This window comes from Sturnira hondurensis, unplaced genomic scaffold (assembly GCF_014824575.4).
Source record: "Sturnira hondurensis isolate 20B ecotype Veracruz unplaced genomic scaffold, ASM1482457v3 Scaffold0000982, whole genome shotgun sequence".
In the NCBI taxonomy this organism is placed as follows: domain Eukaryota; kingdom Metazoa; phylum Chordata; class Mammalia; order Chiroptera; family Phyllostomidae; genus Sturnira; species Sturnira hondurensis.
In genome coordinates this window covers 334954-357614 of record NW_028073613.1, presented here as the reverse complement: position 1 = coordinate 357614, position 22661 = coordinate 334954, and the positions used below count along the sequence as shown (strand labels likewise).

The window sequence follows — 22661 nt, the reverse complement described above, 5'->3', positions numbered from 1 at the left end:
TCCTGATAAATAGTGTCTTGAATTGTGCTTCTGAGAGGCTGGCAATTTCTTGGTCGCTTAGAGTTATTGGCTCTGGGACTTTGAGTTCTTCTTGCACCATCTTTTGGCTTGTTTGTGCCTATTCCTTAGCAGGATCAGAGCCCTAAGGTGTTCACTAGTGCAGGGCAACTAGGTCGCTGGGTTGTGACGCTGTATGTGGGGGCGGGGTCAAAGAGGGACTATGGCGTCCTTCTGCCGCCTGCCGCCTCGGCCCTCACCAGTGCTGCAGCTGCTGCCGTCACCGGGCCCACGCGTTTCGTCCCACTGCACGCAAGTGTGCCACCGCCGTCAGCCCTCCACCACTGGGTTCGCCCCCTGGGGCCTGCGTGGTCTGTCTCACTGTGTGCGAGTGTGCAACCGTGGTCAGTCTGCCCCGCACCCCAACTGGTTCTGGGCTGCCTGTGCGCCTGGGTCTGGGGACCTGTCCTGCCCGACCCTGCTCGCTGCTGGCTCCGCCCCTCTTACCGTCCCTGTGGAACAGTTAGATGTAGTTGGATTTCCGTATAATTCAATTTTCTGTCCTTTGGTTGTGTCTTTGTTTCTCCAAACCTTTGTTGTATTCAAACTTGGTTGTGGGAGAAGGCACAGTGTTTCCACCTATGCCTCCATCTTGGCGGAAGTCTCCTGGTTATCCGTTCTTAAAATATTTTATTTTATTGAAAAATATTTTTAAAAGTATAAGTTTTACATATGAAAAATAAAACATTTGAAAGGAAAATCTCACTGGATAAGATTGAGAGCAGTTACAAACTGCAGAAGAAAAGATCAATGAACTTGGAAGCCAAGCAATAGAAACTCTCAAAATGAATCAGAGAGAGAAATAAAAGACTAAAACCACTTGAAGTACTGCAGTGACCTATGGGATAATAAAACTGGTCTAACAAGTGTAACTGGAATTAGAAGTAGAGAAAAGAAAGGACAGAAATGATAGCTGAAATATTTCTAAATGGAATGAAAACTATAAAACCTCAGATCCTAGAAGCTGTAAACAAGATAAACACAAAAACCACACCAGGGCAAACTGTAATCAAGCTGTGGAAAACTAGTCACAAAGAGAAAAGTTAAAAGCAGCACCCCACCCCCCAAAATGGAGAGCATGTATTAGCCAAAGGAACAAAGATAAGATTGTTAGTGAACTGCTCATGAGGAAATATGCAAGGAATGGAATGACAGCTTTAAAATTCTGGAAGGAAAAATTATCAGTGTAGAACTCTATACCCAGTGAAAATATCCTTCAGCCATTAAGACAAAATACTTTTCAAACAAAACCTTAATTTATTGCTAGGAGACCTATATTATAAGAAAAATTAACTCAAGTTTTTTAGGCAGAATGTAACTTTTATCAGGTGGAAACCTGGATCTGCACAAAGGATTGAAAAATGCTGGAAAAGGTAAATGCATGGGTGAATGTAAAAGATTTTTTAAACTCATCTGTTAGTTTTTTAAAATTAATTTATTTTTAGAGAGAGGGTAAGAGACAGAAAAAGAAAGGAAGAAAAACATCAATGTGTAGTTACTTCTCGTGTGCCTACCATCGGGGACCTAGCTTGCAACCCAGGCATGTGCCCTAACTGGGAATAGAACCAGCGACCTTTTGGTTCACAGTCCGGCACTCAATCCACTAAGCTACACCAGCCAGGGTTTTTTAATTTGTGTAAATGATCATTTAGGGTCAGGTTGGGAGCAGCCCTTAGTGGCTGACTGCAAAGAAATGCCATGGAAGGCCATGGAGGAGTGAGGCAGTCTATCAAGCTGGTGCCAGAATAAGTGGAGCAATGTATTTCAGCCAAACGTGGCATAGCCCAGCTGGGGGTACAGGGGCCATGGTTTAGAACTGGACATAGCTGGTGTGTTCTAGTCTGAGCATTGCATCTCTTGACTGGTATGAGCAGCTATCTAGCCTACCTGTGCCCCCTACTGGGGCCTCTATGGTGGATGCCTCTACTGTCAGATATCTTGCCTGGTTGGGCTCTAAATCTTCTCTTTGCTCCTTCCTTTAAGCTTCTTAGTTCTCTCCTCTGAAGTATTGGCATCATGACCTGTAACTGGACACCCTAGCCACAATAGGAACATGGAAAAGGTATCCTTAGTTATATCTGATTTAATCACTGGGACTTTATTATTTTTGAAATTCCAGAATTTTACCTTTACCTATATAGAAACATAATAGGAATTGGTTGATGACTTAGTAAAAAGAGATTAGAAAACTTGCTTTCTCAAGCCAGAGCTGCAACATCTATGTTTGAAGAAGCTGAAAAAGATGAACCTGAAGTACAAGTGACTTCACGGAAGGAAGACATTTACATCAAAGACATAGGGTGAAACTGTAAGACAGAAAAATATGATTAAAACTACTTTTATATGTCATTAATTTGCCTTCTAAGATCTTATGCACAGGATATTTTCACAGTTTCAAAGTAATTTGCTATTTAAGTAGTGGCATCATTTTCAGACCATTCATTGATAGTTAAAGGAAAATTGAATATTTTAAATGTGGACATGATGAGCTTATCAAACCCCCTCCAATTATTAGAGCTTTTCAAACTAGAAATGAAAAAGTCACTGAAGCATCTTATACATATGCTATTGCACTGGATGGGCTGGAGAAATGCACATCACAGCCTCAAGACCAGTAAGCCTTGGACAATGCACTTTGCTCAATGCCTACTGGATGAAAAGCTGGTAAAATAACTCAGAGCTCTGTCTCTTTTCAGTGGCAAAGTGACTTGTTTATTTAAACATTTAGCTGTAAACAGGAAGATTTAGTTGTTATTTCATTTGCAGAATTGTACTTTCACTTTACAAACAGCCAAGGCTACCAATGTGGCTGGACTTGCTGTTTTGCTTTGTAGCCATGTGGTATCAGCACCAACTAATCTTTGAAGAACACTTGTATGTGCACGGTTGGCAACAAACACAAGTAGTACTAAAATATTGAAAATGCTGAATAACTTGGTTCAATCTCATGGTTTATCCTGGAGCAGTTTGGTTTATATTTGCACGGAGCTCCAAAAGCAATGGCGGGTAAAACTACTGGCACTACGGTACAAATTAAGGCAGTAGCACCAAAGTACACCAGCAGTTATTTTTTTATTTACTGTCATGTACTCACAGTAAAAAAACCAAAATCCAATTTTATTTAAGAATGTCCTTGGTGAAGCAGTAAAAACTATTAAATCTTGATCCTGGATTTAATATTGTGTGACAAAATAGGAGATATGCAGAAGTTGCTTCTGTTATAAACTATACTATGGTAGTTGTCTTGAGGAAAAGCACATCTGTGATTAATTTGTGGCTTAAGTAGCCACTTTTCATGGAATACCATTTTTGCCTGAAAGAACAACTGATGAAAAAAACATGATTAAATACTTGGGTACTTGGCAGACATTTTCTCAAAAATGAAGTAAGCCTATCACTTTAGGATAAACACTGACATTATTTGTTGCCATTGATAATATTCATGTTTTTCAGAGAAAATTAGAATTTTGAAAAACATTCTGCCACTGTAAGCTTGACAGCTTCCCAAAACTTAAGCTTTGTTCCAATGAGATCAACAGTATTATCAGTTAATGTGATTTTTTTGATATTGTATAAAATGTTTCAACATTTGCAAGATTTGCATAACATAGTCAACCAATATTTTCCAAAATATCAATATGTATAAGATGGGTCAAATATCCATTCAAAGTATAAGATGACTGAATTTTAATGTAACAGTACATAAAAAGGTCATTGATATGGTTTTAGATTCCACCACCATTAACCTTTAAGAAACTATCATTTGTAGAACTTTGTGTAGTATCAAAGAAGAATGTCCATAATTATTGGAAAAGGTTATTAAAATACTCCATCCTTTTCCAACTATGTATCCATGGGAAGCTGAATTTTCTTCATATACTTTAACAACAACGTTAAAACACACTGAAAGTAAAAGCAGGTATGAGAAATAAACTGTCATCTATTATAGCCAGATATTAAGGATGTGCACAAATGTATAGCAATGTGTTCTTCTCATGAAGTTGTTTTTCTTTTTGTCTTGGAAAATACAGGTTTTTTTTTAAAAATCACAACACATTATTTGTGCAAACATGTACTGGATTTATTATCCTTATTTTAAATGAATTGATAAATATTTTTAAAATCAGAAGAACAATTGATTCTTTACAGCAAGACAGTAAATATATCATGGAATTTATAACATATGCAAAAGTAAAAATATCTGACTGCAATAACACAAAGGAAGGAACAGGAAAAGTGGGAGAACATTGTTGTAAGGGTGCTATATTGTACATGAGGTAGTATAACAGTATTTGAAGGTATACTATGATAAGTTCACAATGCATACTCTAAACCCCAGAGCAACCACCAAAAAAAAACACTTATAGATAAAAAGCAAATAAAAGAGATAAATGAAATCCTAAAAAATATTTAATTCAAAAGACAACAGGAAAATAAAAGAAAGGAACAAAGAACATATGGGATAAATAGACAACAAATAGAAGGATGGATGTAGCCCTGGTTGGTATAGCTCAGCAGATTGAGCGCCAGCCTGCAAATGAAAGGGTCACTGGTTCAATTCTCAGTCAGGGCACATGCCTGGGTTGTGGGCCAGGTCAGTGGTAGGGGGCACGTGAGAAGCAACCACACATTGATGTTTCTCTCCCTCTCTTTACGCTTCTCTTCCCTTCTCTCTAAAAAGAAATAAAATCTAAGAAAAAAGAAAGATGGATTTAAATATAACATATAAATAATTTACTTAAAGGTCAGTCATCTAGGAACCCTGACAAAAAGGCAAAGATTATCGAAATGGATAAAAAATCAGGACCCAACTATATGCTATCTACAAGAAAAACCATTTCAATATAAAGATACAATAGGTTAAAAAAGACAGAAAGATATATTATATACCACACAAATAATAATCATATGGAAATAGTTTTGACAATATTAAAATCAAACACAGTAAACTTCATAACAAGGAATATTATCAGAGATAAAGGGGATATTTCATAATAATAAAGGGTCAAGTCATCAAGAACATATAACAAACCTAAAAATGTATACATCTAATAACAAAACTTCAAAACTACATGAAACCCAAAATGACACAACCAAAAAGAAAAGCAGCCAAATCCAAAATTATAGTTGGAGATTTCAATTCTCTCAGTAATTGACAGAACAAGCACACAGAAAACTAGGGATATAGAAGACATAAACAACATTCTTAACCTATCTGACCTAATTAATAATGATAGAAAATGGTATCCAATAACAGCAAAATACACATTCTTTGCAAATTGCATATGAAACATTCATCAAGACAGATCATCCACTGGGTCACAAAGCAAATTTCACTACGTATATAAGTACTAAACTCATGCAAAGTATATTCTCTGAGCACAACAAAATTGAAATTAATATAAATAGAAAAATATTTGGAAAGTCATTAAATATCTGGAACTTAATTTTTAAAACCCCATGCTTCTAAACAACCCATCAAAGAAGAAAATCAGAAAATATTTTGAATGAAGTAAAAATGACAACATATCAAAATTTCTGGGATACAGTTAAAGCAGTGCTTCGATGAAAATCTATAGCATAAAATATTTATATTAGAAAAGAGGAAATGTTTAAAATCAATGAACTAAATTTCTATCATAAGAAACTAGACAAATAATTAAAAATCAATACAAGAAAATAACAAAGATATGAGCAGCAATAATAAAAGAGAAAAATAAAGTCAATGAAACTAACAGCTGGTTCTTTGGGGGGAAAAAACTACAGTTCAATAAAACTGATAAACCACAAGCCGAAATGATCACAAAAAAGGACAGAAATTAGCAATACAAGGAATGAAAGACTGGATATCACTACAGCTCTATAGACATTGAAAGAATGATAAGGGAATATTATGAATGAATTGGCAAGCCCCTTGAAGACAAATTATCAACATGGAAGCAAGAAGAAACAGAAAATCTGCCCTAGCTGGTGTGGCTCAGTGGATTGAGCACAGGCCTGCGAACCAAACAACCACCATTTGATTCCCAGTCAGGGCACATGCCTGGGTTGTGGGCCAGTTCCCAGCAGGGAACACACAAGAAGCAACCATACATTGATGTTTCTCTCCCCCTCTCCTTCCCTTCCCCTCTAAAGATAAATAAATAAAATCTTAAAAAAAAGAAGAAACAGGAAATCTGAATAGCCATATAACTATTAAAAAAGTAGAATTCATCATTTCAAACCTCCCCATGAAGAAAACTATGTGCTCAAATGTTTTCACTCCATACTCAAATGAATTCTATCAAAACTTTAAGTAAAATTATTATCAATTTTACATGAACTCTTTCAGAAAATAGAGGAGGCAGGGATACTTCCCAAGTCATTTAATAAGATGAGCACTGCCCTGATTGTAAAACCAAACAAAGACATTACAAGGAAAAAAAACAACAGGTCAACAACATCCCTTACAAACACAGACACAAAATTTCTCGACAAAATTTCAGCAAACTAAATCCAGCAATATATAAAGTAGATAATATACCATGACCAAGTAGGGTTTATCCCAGGAATGCAAGGTCACTTTAATATTAAAATAAAGGCACAATTAGAGGACACCATAAGACCATTTCAATAGATGAAGAACAAGCATTTCACAAAATCCAATACTCATCTGTGAGAATAATTCTCAGTAAATTAGGAATAGAACAAAACTTTCTCAATCTTGTAAAAAACATTTACCAAAAAACACCCGCTACAGCTAACATCACAATTCCACACTTCATTGTGAAAGATGAAGTGTTTTCCCCCTGTGATTGGGAACAAGACAAGGATGTTTACTCTTATCACTTCTATTCAACATTGCATTGGAGATCCCAAACAGCATAATAAGGCAAGAAAAAGAAATAAAAGTCATAACATTATAATAGAATAAGTAAAACTCTATTCACAGATGACATGTTTGTATACATGGAACAAGCTAAGGAATCTACAAAAAAGCTACTGGTACTGATGAATTTAGCAATGTTACATTATTCAAGATCATTATAAAAAATCAGTTGTATTTCCATATTCTAGCAACAAACTACTGGAAATTGAAATTAAAAATACCACTTACAATAACAACAAAATCATGAAATCCTTGGAAAAATACTTAGGAATAAATTTAACAAAATTTGCACATGCTCTGTTTGCTGAAAAGTATAAATTAAAAATTGAAATTAAACACTTACATAAATGAAAAGATAGAGCAAATTCATGGATTGAAAGATTAAATATTGTTAAAATATGATTCTCCCCAAGTCAAGCTATAGATTCAATGTAATCTATAGATTGCACTGTAAGGTTATTTTACATTAGTAGCATATATTTGTATATAAATCAAGTTAATTCTTTTCAATGGCTACATATATTCCCTCATATGAATGAGGCATAGTTTATCTAACAGTCCATCAAAAGTAGCTGGCTAAGGAAATATTTTTGTTCACTAAATTTTGTTTATAATCCTATGTGATGATTTGGGTATTACATATAACTGATATATCTGTGTATATGTATACACATATATGAGTGCATGATACAATAGAGTTTACTGCCTTACTCTATTTTTTAATTGTTGTTCAACTACAGCTGTCCCAATTTTTCCTCTTTGCTCTCGCCTGTCCCACCCATCCCCGCTCCCTCAGTCAGTCCCCACCCTGCTGACAATTACCATGAGGCCTTACTCTACTTTAAATCATAGAATACAGATAGTATTACTGGAATACAGAACATTTTCATATATAATAGCCCATAAGTCTTATTACATGGAGTGGGTGATTTGCTAAATTAACCATGCATTGGTGTTTTTTATGGGACCCTGTGTCACCTTTGGGCTTTCCCTATGGTAGACATACCTGGGCCAGTCATATGAGCAGGCTCCATTCCTCTCAGCTTTCCCAGCTGGGCCCAATGCTTCTTCCAGCTGGAATTACTTCCTTATTCCATTCCTAGCTTACCAGACTGGCTCCCCAATTCCTGGGCTTGGACTAACTCCTGGACCACTGGCTTGATGGCAACACTAGTTTTGCATATCATGAGGGTTATGATTAAAATCTCAACACTAATCACTGTTTATTTTATTTTATTTATTTATTTTTAGAGAGAGGGGGAGGGAGGGAGAAAGAGAGGGAGAGAAACATCAGTGTATGGTTGCCTCTTGCATGCCCCCTACTGGGGTCTTGGCCCACAACCCATGCACGTGCCTCTGACTGGGAATCGAACTTGTGACGTTTTGGTTTGCAGGCTGGGACTCAATCTGTTGAGCCACACCAGCCAAGGTTCATCACTTCTATTGAACATTTGTGCTGGGCTTGCCTTCCCAAGTTCCTTCCCTTCATTTGCCAATGGGTCAACATCCCTTGCAAACATCCCAAGAGTCCACTATTTTGCCAATGCTTTTCCAATGGATACATCTAATTCCTTCATCTGGTATCCACCTGGTACTTCTTGCAACGAATGGGTAGTTGCTATTTGAGTGAAACTGTTTCCACAAAAAAAGGGCTAGATTATGAATCCAATTGTCCCATCTTAAAAACAGAAGTTTTCTAATGTGAATTGAGATAAATATTACTCAGTTACTCACTGATTCAATTATTCATGCAATGAATCAATACCAACTAGGTGGGTGGTTAACACTCTGGTGTGCATTGAGGGGGAATGCAGACAACCAAAACATGAACGACCAAATAATGGTACAGTCTATATGTGTTACTGGAGTGTACTTGAACTTCTTAGCAGATTTGCCTTTCTCCAGTCTCTTCCTTTGCAATCTATCTTCCATGCTCTACCAAGTGAGCTTTCTAAAAACCAATGCTCAACTGTTTTCACAGAAAAAAGTGAGGCTCTTTAGTGTATCATTCAAGGGTCTTCACTATCTGGCCCTGATTTCCAACCAAGCCTTTATCCTTCCCATTCTCACTCATAAACCCTATGTATCAAACTTCTCAGTGATCCCATGAGGCATCAGGTTTTTTCCAATCTGCTTCCCTTTGCCTAGAATGCCTTTCCCACTTCTTCCAGTCAGCTTCCAAGATTCAGTTCAAAGTTTTGATGAAACATTTCCTCTCTGCTCCTCATCTGTCCTGGATTTGAGCACATTATTCTATTGCCTTTATTAGACGATGAGATTTTTGAGGGTACTGGGTTTATCTTGTTAGTATTTGTATCACTGAATCCAGGTCTGAATAGGGCCTGACAAGTAGCAGTGGCTCAATGAATATTTGTTAAGTGAATTGAGAAACATTTAACAAATAAATGTGAAGAAAGAGCTGAAAGGGTTTTGGTATATTTAGGTAAGGGATTGTTAAGGGCATATGATTTGAAGCTGGACCTATGAATACAGTAGAGAGGTGGGGGAAAGACACTGGAGGAGAAGGAGGAGGAAGAAGAGGAGGAGGAGAATTACCCCAATGACAGAAGAACAAAACCCCAAGACTGAGAGTGAAGACAGTGAGGGAGTCAGCCAGACTGTGGCTGACTGCTGCAGTCTTGACCTTGTCACTGACTATATTTCTCAGTTATATTTTCAGCTCCTGGAGGGCAGAGTACTTTGTACAGTCCTTTGTATCCTGTTTATATTTGTGCACATCTCCATAGCCATTGTTCCTCCTTTCTTGTGGTTCTTATTCTGCTCAGTAATATAATTATTTCTATATCTACACATTCCCCCAGCACTTATACCACCCACCTTCCTGGCTATTTGAGGTAGGGGATAAGGCCTTGGTGTGTTTGCATCTTCCAAGACACTTAGCATAGTGCCTGGCACACAATGGGTGCTCAATAAATATTTTTTGCTTTACCATTTGTTGAAATGATTACAGAGGGCCACAAGCATATTTGTGTGCAAATGTGTATTGTGCCACAAAACTTATATATGCCTTCACACTGTGGAGTCTGTGTTTGGCAATTTTATTAAAATATTACCTTATTGTACTTGGAAGGCTGTCATTTCAATTTCTTTCTATGTTCCTTCTTGGATGACTCACATCTCTAATACCAGAAGGATATGACAGAAGGGATTCAAAAAGGGTTTGGACAAATTTATGAATGACAAAGTCATAAATGTCTGGTTATAAGAAGTCATCAGGAACATGCAAAGGGGAAGGAGAAAATTTAGACTTCAAAGATGCCTATTATGTGCCAAGAACTTGGTTAGGCTCTCATTTAGTCTGGCAGAATATATCAACATGGAGACAGGACATGTCTATCTATAAGGCCAAGCCCACGCTCACCCGAGGCATATAGCTTCTTCATGTGCCAGAGGCAATATTCATTGTTATTAAAATTTTATCAACCTTTTAAGACAGATGAATCTATGGATTTGCATTGTTTCCTAGGAACAGAACGCATTCTCAACTCAGGCTTCTATATGCTTAAAACTGTTTTTTGACAGAACTTGATCAGTTTTTCAAGTCTAGATGCTTTAAATTAGAATGCAGTTTGAGATATTCCCACAGCAATAACAATGATTATATTTGTTCACAAATGTAATTTTTTCACTTACTCTTACATTTCATAAAGCTTCCAAATACTGAATAAAGGTAAGCCAAGTCAAAGAAAGAGACTTCTATGAACCCTGCCACCAGCAAACTGTCTCAAATTATAGTTTGCCTTCTATTTGTAGTCTAGATACACTGAGTGGTTTTTTTTTGGTTAGGTACATATTATACCTCATCTGTGGTGAGAAGAAAATTGGAAGGAAATTAGTTTAAGTTGTTTGTAATTTTTAAAAAATAATAGTAACTTTCAAAACCATAATGCTCCAGGGCACAGCTTCTGCATCTGGCAGGATTCAAAATGTTATAACCGAAGTACCATCTCTATACCTTGGGAATTGGCTTGAGAAAAGTGGGAAGCAGGTATGGGTTCATTATTATAAAGTCACACCGTCTAAGGCCTGCAGCTACACATCCTGATCTGTGATAATGTGCTTCCTGCCAGGGGTGGAGGTAGGTGGGAAGAGAAGAGATATACTTTTGGCTAAGGGATTATCAGCACACTCACAGGGCCCAGATAACTTTCTATTAACCTGTTTTGAGAGAACTAGAACAGTTATCTTGGCTTTGGAAAATACAAACCCTATCTCATAGGATTAAAGAACATGCTGAGGCTTCAAATGACAGTTCACATTTTGATGGTCCTGCCCCAACCTCTGTTTACCGCTAATCATTGGAAAAACACCAGACCTGTCTTTGTGGCGCATCTGTGTTTCTTAAATTTTACATTCGTCAAAGAAAATGCAGAGATCAGGACTACCACCAAAGAACATAGGTGCAACATACTGTTATGGGACTTTTTAAAGATAGACCAGAACCTAGCTTATACATTGAGAAAACTGCCGCTTCTTTTTTGAGGTAGGGGATGAAAATACGTCCATATTCCAAAGAGTTCTTTGTGTAAACAGGTGACCCCTTCCCACAGTCTCTGTAATTAATTGAGAAATTAAAGTTGGTTGGCCTTTGAGATCTCTTGTAAAAAAGGCAGAAGGTCTTGGATATTTTGGAACAAGAGTCCACTATTCTGCCAAGACAGTGTGTTATTGTTATTGGAGTGTCTCTCAACAAAACGGTATTGAGTGGTGAGGACGTGATTTTGATTAGGTGGAATGACTCAGCTCTTCCCCTTAAAGAAGAGAGGACTTGTCAGAGCCTTACTTACCTCATGATCTGGGATCTCAGAGGATAGTGTTTTCCCTAGGATGACCCCGGTCAAGTATGTCCAGCATCGAGCCGTGTTGGCAAGGTTATAGCCTCCTGTCTCCACCAAGAATTGTGAAGTTAGGAAAGAATAGTCACAAAACAGCAGGAGAGGGAAGAGGGGGAAGAAAGGGGAGAAAATGTTTTAATAAAAGGGCTAAAAAGACAACTTGCAGAATTTCACCCCAACATCCCTTTATATTTTTAAACCAGCTAGTAGGCAGAATTTAGTGGACCAGTCAGACCACGAACTGTGTGGAACTGGGAAGTTCAAGGCCTCCAAAGATTAAAAAGGTCCTTGTCTTGGAACAAATTATGCGCCTGAGGATGCTAAGCTCCTCAATTTCATCAAGAGTCATTGGCAAGAATGAGATTCCTGGAACCTGGATTTCTTGAGGTGACCTACCTAGTGTGAAGGTTCCTGTGATGAATTTTGCAACAATTCTATAAAATGACTGCTGGACATGGTTTGTACATTAAATCTATTGGCAGATATAGCTCTAAGATACATCCAAGAAAGAGAAAAGGAAGATGCTAACAGAAACAGACTCCCTTCTTTTAATATCAGCATTTCTCTTCTCCACAAAATGCAGGCTTAGTAACAGAGATCAAAGAGAATGAGGTGAGGAAGGGACTGTTGACTGACACTCTGATCCATTTTATCAGGTCCTGGCACAATCACCCAGAAGCCATATTATACTGGCTAATATACCGGCTAGTAATCAGCATATTTTTATTCTGAATAGATGTGCTCAGCCATGCAAGCATTAGAACGTTGGCCTTTAGCTAAATTCCAAGAATGTAAGGATAAAATGGAATGATTTCCTAAACTCAGTGCAGCCCGAGGAAAATATAACCTCATCTATTTTAGGTAGGGCAACCATAAAATTTGTGATCCAAATATGGTACACTTTAAAAATTATTAATTAATTAATTTAATTATTTATTTATAGAGAGATGGGAAAGGAGGGAGAAAATAAGGAGAGAGACATTGATATGAGAGAGAAACTTTGGTCAGTTGCCTCTTGTACGTGCCCTGACCGGGAGTCAAACCCACAACCTTTCACTTTGTGGGACGAGGCCCAACCAACTGAGCCACACAGGTCAGGGCCAAAATGGTACACTTTTAGGAGTAAAAGGGGACACTATTAATAATTACACTGAGATAATATGTATAAATTGGGACGGTCACCCTTTCCTTAAGTCTTTCTACTTGAAAGGTCAGGGATGCTGGAGCTTCTGGAGTGTGTCTTTTAAGCTTCAAATAGGTCCACTGAAGCTTAGGGACATGGTCAACTCCATGGATTCTCTATGTGTTATTGGGAATTGGAATTTTAAGTGAAATATTACAGGTATCTCTTTATTAAACACTCCTGATTTGGAAAATATGAATTTCTAAGGTTGACTTATTGGGAGTGATTATTTGTTTTTATTCACTTACTTTTAAATATACTTTATTGATTATGTTATTACAGTTGTCCCATTCCCCCCCTTTATTCCACCCTGCACAACCCCTCCCACCTGCATTCCTCCCCCCTTTAGCTCACGTCTATGGGTTGTACACATAAGTTCTTTGCCTTCTACATTTCCTATACTATTCTTAACCTCCCCCTGTCTATGGGAGTAATTATTTGATTTCAAAAGAGTCACTACAGGTTTTAAGTAATAAGTTCTCTCTGGTGTACATACCATATAATTTCCAAAAATTCCATTTATGCATGGCATTTTCGGGAATACACTATTTCAAAAGCCAAAACTTTGGGCTGAAAAAGCTAAGAGGCTTTGAAAATGCTAACAACAGTTGAATTCACACAGATATATATTGTGAAAAGGGCTCTTTTTCCTTCTTCCCTAACTGTACCTGTATCTTAATCACCACCCTTTGTGCTGTCAAGGAAAGTAATATGTCACAGAATACTTATCAATTTTATCTTCTCCCTGAGTTGAAGTTAATACAGTTCTTTCTGGTTTTTTATAAGATGTCTCTTGCAAACACCTTTAATTTTGATCCCTCTAGAATTTGAGGTTGCCAAAGGACCAGGCTTGTGTATTTTTACTGAATGCTCACTCATATTCATAAGGCCTTCCTACAGTCTCCTCTAATTTTGGTTTTTACAACAGGTTGACAAAACAACAAACTATTAGCTGTTGCATAATACATACATTTTAAGCTCAATCTAATTTGACCATGTTATAACACATTGATCAATTCATCCAGTAAAATAAAGATTTTGCCAGACAGATAGAAGATTCTAAGCAAGGCATCTTCAAAGGTAGTTGAAGTTGAGAAAGGTCCCTTTCACCGATGTGTAAATGCTTCTGTTGAACAGACTTGGCCTTCCTTTGGTAATGTCATATAAAACGTCAGTACACATTGAAGGCAAGAATGTCCAATAGCCTTTTTACATCTCTCAGTTTTACTTTATTGTAACAAATCTATGCTCTTTTAGGAGGGTGAGCGGCATAAGTCATTTCTGATATCAGTTTAGGCTTAATGAATTCATGTGTTTTCTACACATATTTGGGTGGGCTTAGAATTTTAGTGCTATGTTTCCATAAGATTATTATTAGAACTGAGAGTCAAATACTACATTGAGAGGAGATGGATCAAAGTCCCCTGTTAATGCCCTCTATTCTTAATAAGATCTGGTGTCATCTTTAACCAAAAGACCTTTGCTTCAGGAATTGAGAACATTTTGCTTCAGAGTGCCAAGGAGTCAGCGCATATACCAAACTAAGCAGAAGTGTGTCAGAGTACTTCTTTATGCCGAACTGTGAAGGTAGCAGAATTCACTGACTCAGACTCCTGGACCACTGGACCATTTTATTAGATATCATCTAACCTAAAAAAGTCAAGTTTTCCTCGGTATCAATAAATACAATGTAGAGGAAGGTCAACAAATTCTCCTGGGTGACCTTCCTTTGTACTCACCTCCTCCCAAAATGAGCGTTGCCAACTTCCACTGAAGGATGTACTTAAGACACTTGCCAATTCCCACTGGAGTCATGTTAAAGGAGCACATGGGATCCCCAGCTATTGTGTCAGCTCCCAGCTGTAAGACCACTGCTTTGGGATTAAAGGCAATATAGACCTCCTTCAGTACACTGCAGAAAAGAGAAAGAATACAAAAATGGCAGAAAATGATAGGGCAGTTTGGTCTAGGGGTGGTGGTGGTGCGGCCAGTGGGAGGTATAGTTGAATCAGGAAATAGTGAAGGAAAAAATACCCAACTTGTCGAACCCATCAAACTTTCCATTAAAAAGGGTGAATCAGACTCTACATCAGTTATACCTCAGTAAAGTGACTTACAAAAAAAATTCTATCCACCTCCCCACTCATGAAGGACCAAATATGTCCTGAGTTTTAGAACTAAGACTCCCTTGAAACATTATTATTAATTTAACTTCAGTAGCCACAGTACATAGTGCACACATATACTCCATTTTACAATCTGGGAAAACAAGACATACATATTGACTAGATAGTAAGGATTATTTCTGATAATTAAGACTGTCAACATACATTGAGTTTATCACCTAGTTATTACTGGGGGATGGTGAAGAGCATTATAGACTTCAAAAGCACAAACATTATCAGCTTAATTTTTATTATACTAAAGGACTGAAATTGAGAACAGGCTGACAGTGACCAGAGGGGAGAGGGGAGGGAATTTCAGGGGAAAAGGGGAAGGGTTTGTAGAAACAAGTATAAAGGACACATGGACAAAAACAAGGAGGGGGTGGAAATGGGAGGGAGGTGGGGAGGGCTGGGGGGTTGGCTGGGATGAGGGTAAAAGGCAGGAAACTGTACTTGAACAATTAAAATAAAATAAAAAAAATGTAAAAAATGGATTTCTGGGTTAAGAAATGCAGTACATCCCTAATTCATATGTAACCAGGGTATTATAGGGAAGGGAACTACAACTGCTCCAAAATCATAAATCTGAAAGCAGCATAGAGAACAAACCGTAGTAGGTAAGAACGAGCATAATTTGGGGTAGAATCATTAAATGCTATCAAATCAACCTAACAGCTTTTTTCAAATCAGAAACCTTATAAATGAAAAGGAAGTTGTCAATGTGACAGATGACCTTAGTCTGGTTTCCAGTATTATCATTAATTGAACACTGACAATGTCCAGAATGCATTCCTAGGAGTTATAAGGTCCCTGCTCTCAAGGGGCTTACAATCTAGTTCCCAGACAAAACATATTCCAGTACTCAAGGGCCTGAGTAACTCTCACAGAGACATATAAACATGTGTGAATTAACATACTTCAGAGTTGAGAAAATGCAGAGTCAAAAAGTGATTAAAAATGCTGAGGTTAATAACCCCTTCACAGTCAACATGTCAAATTATACCAGTGCAGCAAAAACAGAAACATCCCAGGTCCTTCTGAAACTGCAAAGAGAACTCAGGGATATAAAATGCCGATATCTCAAATTCATATATAACACGGGTGTTGAAACCACTGAAAAGTGCTCAGCTGCAGAGCCAATCTTTGACTCAAAAGATTGTTTTGGTTTGATTTCTCATCTATGCAGACAAATATTGAGTGACTGTGGAGATTATATGAATATTATAAAACTTATGACATATGATATTCAATACAGGAATACTCAGCCCTAGCCTCTCTCTCACATGCTTATCTCTTTGGTGCAGAGAGGTGATAAGCCACCTGAACAGTTAGCCAACATTTATTGAACATCTACACATACAGCGCTCCCTATTAGCTACTGCTGTGAGACACAGTGGGAGGAACGATCTCTGTTCTAGAAAGGTTTATGGCATAATGGGGAGCAGGGGGAGGCAAGAAAGACTAATGTTTTATCATTCATTCTTTTTTTACTTTATTTCTATTGTTTACATTATTACCAATGTCCTACCCCCATTTTGCCCGCCTTCCTCCACCCTCCGCACTTTCCTCTAGTCATCTCCTCACTGTTGACCGTGTGTATGGGTTATGCATATATGTTTTTTGGCTAATCCTTTTGCCTTCTTTCATCCAGTGCCCCTTTCCCTCTGGCAACTTTCTGACAAGGGGTTAATTTCCAAAATACATAAAGAATTTATACAACTCAACATGAGGAAGACAAACAATCCAATTAAAAATGGGCAAAGGGCCTGAATAGACACTTCTCCAAAGAGGACATACAGATGGCCAGTAGACATGAAAAAATGCTCAACGTCACTAATCATCAGAAATGCAAATTAAAACCCAATGAGATACTGCCTCACACCCACCAGAATGGCTACCATCAGCAAATCAACAAACAAGTATTGATGAGGATGTGGAGAAAAGGGAACCCTCATGCACTGTTGGTGGGAATGCAGATTGGTGCAGCCACTGTGGAAAGCAGGATGGAGTTTCCTCATTCATTTTATCCTCACTTTGCACACATTAACTGAGTGAGTGCCCTCTGTGTGTCCAGCATATAACTGTACCAGACATTGCAGGAACAAAGATGAATGTGACATAGTTCTTATCTTCGTGTGGCTCAGAGCAGAGGGGAAGACTCAGATTATGTCAATAAATAATTAAAATACAATGATAAATGAAGTATCAAAGATGACACAGAGGAGAGAGTAATCAACTTTTTTTCAGATGATGTTAGAAAGAGCTCTACAAGGGTAACTCATGACTTAGATCTTATAAGATGAGGAAAACTACAGTGAGCCACCTATCAAAATGGCTAAAATGAAAAAGAGTAATAACATCAATTGCTGGTGAGGCTATGGAAAAAACTACATCACAGATACCTTGTGGGGAGAATGTAAAATGGTATAGCCAGTCTGGAAAATACTTTGGCTGCTCCTGTCAAAACTAAAAGTAGACTTATTCTATAATCCAGCAGTTACATTCTTGGGCATTTATTCAAGAGAAATTAAGATACTTTCACAAAGGAACTTGTACATAAATGTTCGCAGAAGCTTTACTTGTCCCAACCCAAACTTGAAACAACTCAGATATACTTCAACAAGTGAGTAGTTAAACAAACTGTGGCACATGCATACCACTGGAATATTGCTCATCAGTAAAAAGAAACAAACTGCTGATCCCTGTAAAAGAACCTGAATGGGTCTCAGGGAATCCTGCTGGGTGAACATGGGTAATCCCCAAATCTGCACTGCTCAATTCCACTTACATATCATTTGTGAAATAATAATTAGAGGGATGGAGAACAGATTAGTGATTGCCAGGGGTTAGGGATGGGTGTGGTTGTACAATAGAACCTTGTGGTGACTGCACAGTTCTTTTATCTTGACTGTGGAAGTAGTTGTGGTTATGCAAAGCCACATACAGCTACACACACACACACACACACACACACACACACACCAGTACATGTGTCACTGGTGCAAACTGAATAAGCTCTATGGATTGTACCAATATCAACGTCTTGATTTTGATAATTGTACTATCATTGTGCAAGACATCAGCAATGGAGGAGGATGGAGGAAATGTGTATGGAACTTCCCTGTACATTTCTTTGCAACCTCCTGTGAATCTATGATTAGAAAGAAAAGTAAATAAAAGATTAGGATGGGCAGAGAAAAGGGTAATTGGAAGCTCTGAAAAAGGTAGGGTATTTTGTATACAGCATAAACATCAAAGCAAGGGGAAATGAGGACAGCTCATAGAGGGCTATATGGTAGGCACTTTTAAATTCAAGACTGGAAGTTTTCATTTGGTTTGACAGTCAAGTGGGAGCCACTGAAAAAGTGTGAGATAAGTACTGATGTGGCTGAAAAATAATATTTAGGAAACTTGGTTTTTGTTGTTGCATGCAAGGCCAAAGAGAGAAATTTTGGAGACAGAGATTAGTAAAAAAAGGTATTAAGTATTCTGGGCATAAAAGTGACAGAAAGTGAGGTAAGGCAAATTTGGGGAAAAAATGAGAGGGCTAGGTGACAGATCCGTTGGGAGGTGTCAAAGGAGAAAACACAGTGTGTATTCCTCCTGTATCACAGGAAGAGGAAAGAGAAATTTGTATCTTCCTTTTCCTATTGCTGCTTGCAAATTCCATCTTATTCCGTTGTCAGTCTCTCCTTTTCTGAGGTCAGTGTCACTTGCTTATACTACTCCAAGATTATGAAATTTCTTATCTGTATGCCTGCAATGTATGCTTTCCCCTCCCTTGAGGGTCGCAGCACCTGATTCACAATTTTTGTCACTCCTTTTCCTTCTCATCATCCTCAGCAGTTCAGTATCCATTCATTCACTAAAACCCTTTTTCTCCTGTATAGTTTTGATTTCTCACCGAATTTTTTAAAAGATGTTATTTATTTATCTTTAGAGGGGAAGGGAAGGAGAGAGGGAGAGAAATATCAATGTATGGTTGCCTCTTGTGCGTCCCCTGCTGGGAACTGGCCTGCAACCCAGGCACGTGCCCTGACTGGGAATCAAACTGCGATCCTTTGGTTTGCAGGCTCGCATTCAATCCACTGAGCTACACCAGCCAGGGCTGATTTCTCATTGAATTTATTGGGGTGCCATTGGTTAATACAATTGTATAGGTTTCAAAGGTACACTTCTATGATACATCATCTATACACTGTAGTGTGCATTCACCACCCTGAGTCAAGTCTCCTTTCATCACCATTTATCCCCCCCTTTACCCTCTTCTGCTTCCCCTGACCCCACTTCTCCTCTGGTAATCACCACACTGTGGTCTGGGTCTAGGAGTTTTTTTTTCTTAATCTACTTCCCCTCTTACACCCAGCCCCTCAACCCCCTCCCCTCTGACAGCTGTCAGTCTGTTCTCAATATCTAGGAGTCTGTTTCTACTTTGTTTGTTTATTTTGTTCATTAGATTCCACATATAAGTGAAATCATATGGTACTTGTCTGTCTCTGACTGGTTTATTTCACTTAGCATAATGTTCTCCAGGTCCATCTGGGCTGTCACAAAAGGTAATATTTCCTTCCTTTTTACAGCTGCCACTCAGTGAAATCTTGATTCAAGCACCTACTCTTCCCTTGATAGTCACTAGAAGTACCAAAATAAGTAAGACCCAAGGAGCTTGTGGCCCAGCAGGGGAAGAAGACAGAAAAACAAGTAACTATGAGTGTTATAATATTCACTCCTCCCCTCCCCTCCCTTATCTAATTCCACCATGATGAATTAAAAAAAATTTTCATCATCCCTAAAAAAAGCCTTATATCCATTAGAAGTTACTACCCATTCCCACCATTCTTCAATCCCCCAGCCCCTGGCAACCACTAATCTTTCTGTCTATATGGAAGTATTTAATCTAACTTTTATATAAATGTGGCCTTTTGTGACTTGTTTCTTTTACTTTTCATAATGTTTTCAAGGTTCAGCCATGTTGTAGCAGCAGTACTTCACTTCTTTTTATGGCTCAATAGTCCATTGTTTGTACGTGCCACAGTTTCTTCATCCATTCATCAGCTGATGGACATTTGAGTTATTTCTACTTTTTGGCTCATATGAAAAATGCTGCTATGGATATATGTGTACAAGTTTTTGTCTGAACAAGTTTTCATATCTCTTGGGTATAAACCTCTAAGCAGAATTGCTGGGTCACATGGTAACTCTACGGTTAATCTTTTGATGGACTACCAGAATGTTTCCCACAGTGGCTGTGCCATGTTACATTTCTCCCAGCAATATATGGGGGTTCCAGTTCTTCCACAACTTTGCCAACATTTGTTATTTTCTGGTTTTTAAGAATGGTTATTATAGCTAGCCTAGAGGGTGTAGAGTGGTTCCTTACTGTGGCTTTGATTTGCATTTAACTGGTGACCAATGATGTTAAGTATCTTTCCATGTGCTATTTGGCCATCTGCATATCTTTTTCAGGATAACATTTGTGCAAGTCCTTTGCCCATTTTTAAGTTGGGTCACTTGTCTTTTTAGCACTGAGTTCTGTTTATTTATCCTAAATATAAGCCCCTTATCAGATACATGATTTGCAAAAATTTTCCTCCCATTCTATGGGTTGTCTTTCACCTTCTTGATAGTGTCCTTTGAAGCACAAAAGTTTATTTTTGATGAAGTCCAATTTATCTATTTTTTCTGTTGCTTGTGCTTTTGTGTCACATCTAAGAGAATATTACCTAATTCAAGGTCATGAACATTTACATCTATGTTTTCTTTGAAGAATTTATAGTTTCACTCTTACATTTAGACAATGTAGACAATTTTTGTACATGGTTTGAGGTAAGGGTCCAAATTCATTCTTTTGCATGCTGATACCCACTTTTCCCAGCACCATTTGTTGAAAAGACTCTTCCTTCCTCATTTAATTGTATCAATACCCTTTGTGTAAAATCAATGGACTGTACATATTTCTGGACTCTGAACTCTATTTCATTGTTCTATATGTCTGCCCTCATGCCAGCAACATATTGTCTTGATTACAGTAGCATTGTAGCAAGTTTTGAAGGCTGGAAATGTGAATCTACCAACCTTGTTCTTTCTTTTCCAGTTTGTTTGGGCTATTCAGGGTTGAAGTTCCCTATACATTTTAGGATCAGCTTGTCAATTTCTCCAAAGTCAGCTGTAACTTCCAGCTCTGTTTTGACCACACTGAACTTGTCACCTTACCCTCTTCTCTGTTCCCCATTTCTGCTAATGATAGCCCATCTTTTTAGTCATCCATGTTCAAAATTCTGGGAATCTTTCTGATTCTTCCTTTTCCTGCTGCTCTCCTCTTACCAGTCTTGCAATAATGTCTCTCCCATTCCCTCTTCTTCACTCCCACTGCAGTACTCAAGCCCAGCCCTTATGATCTCCGTTGTGGGTGCCAATAGCTTCCTAATTAATTTCACTGCCTCCAGTCTCTTAGCTCTCCAATACATCACAAACACACTACTATCAGATTAACTTTCCTTTGGGATGGTTATGATTAAGTCACATCTTTACTCAAAAGCCTTCAATGTCCCTCCATTTTCTTTTATAATGCTTAAAATTCTTAGCTTATGATTCAAAGTCCTTCATGATCTGACTCTAGCTCCCTTTTTTATCTTATTATCCAATAACTGCTTAACCCATGCTATTGTGTAGGCAAACTGAACTGTGCATGATTCACCTCACTTACCTTGTACTTTCTTATAAGGATGTTTTCTGTCATGTACTTCCTTGTGTCTGAAAGTTACCTTTCTACATGTCTACGTCATATCTATTCTTTAAAGGCTAGCTCATGTTCCATCTCTTTCATGAATAAAACATGGTAATAATGCTAACAAGTAACATTTACTGAGCACTTTATTCAAAGCAGCACTGTTTTGTGCACTTTATAGGTATTAGCTCCCTTGACTCTCATAACAATTTATAAGATAGGTATTATTAATCCTATTTTATAGGTGGAGAAACAGCAGCACACAGAGCTTCAGAGATCTGTACAAGATCACACAGCTGTTGAGTGGCAGAGAGAGTTTTTGAACTCAGGCAGCCTGGCACCAGAATCCGTGCTCTGAACTACTACAGTATAACTGCTTGCACAACTTACTGAGCTACTACACATCAGGTGCTGGTGCCAGCCACCTTACATGCACTATGTTGTATAATGGCCACAGCAGCCATAGCGTTATTGCATTTTGGGTGTTTATCTTTCTGAGCAAGTTCTGATCATACCATTCCTTCATTCTAAATCCTTCCGCAGCTCCCCACATGCTTACAGAATATAGTACACATTTTCATAGCTAAGCGTTCCAGGGTGATGTTACTCCCACCCACTTCTCCAATCTTCCTTGCAACTTGTTCCTCTCATGCACTTTACAGTCCAGCCAAACTAAAGCCACTGCTCTTCTTTATACGTAGCTCCTTCTTGCCTGGCTTTGATCTTGCTGTACCATCTGTGCAGAACATCCTTTCCTACACTCTCTGTATATTTAAACTTGACCCAGATTTTATAAACACATACA

General features: G+C 38.1%; 1 protein-coding gene across 2 annotated transcripts in view; it reads right to left on the bottom strand.

Annotated features, from left to right (window-relative positions):
• Window positions 1-22661, bottom strand: part of HDAC8 (histone deacetylase 8) — a 252551-nt gene that overhangs the window by 119076 nt on the left and 110814 nt on the right. The window contains exons 8-10 of one of the 2 annotated variants that reach the window (XM_037057695.1): window positions 14704-14876; window positions 11734-11828; window positions 1052-1081 (exon numbers count right to left, since the gene is read on the bottom strand). In XM_037057695.1, the coding sequence (XP_036913590.1) occupies window positions 1067-1081; window positions 11734-11828; window positions 14704-14876 (283 nt within the window). In that variant the 3' untranslated portion in view covers window positions 1052-1066. Of the gene's footprint in view, window positions 1-1051; window positions 1082-11733; window positions 11829-14703; window positions 14877-22661 lie in introns of those variants that run through there. The other variant, XM_037057687.1, reaches the window with a different exon arrangement.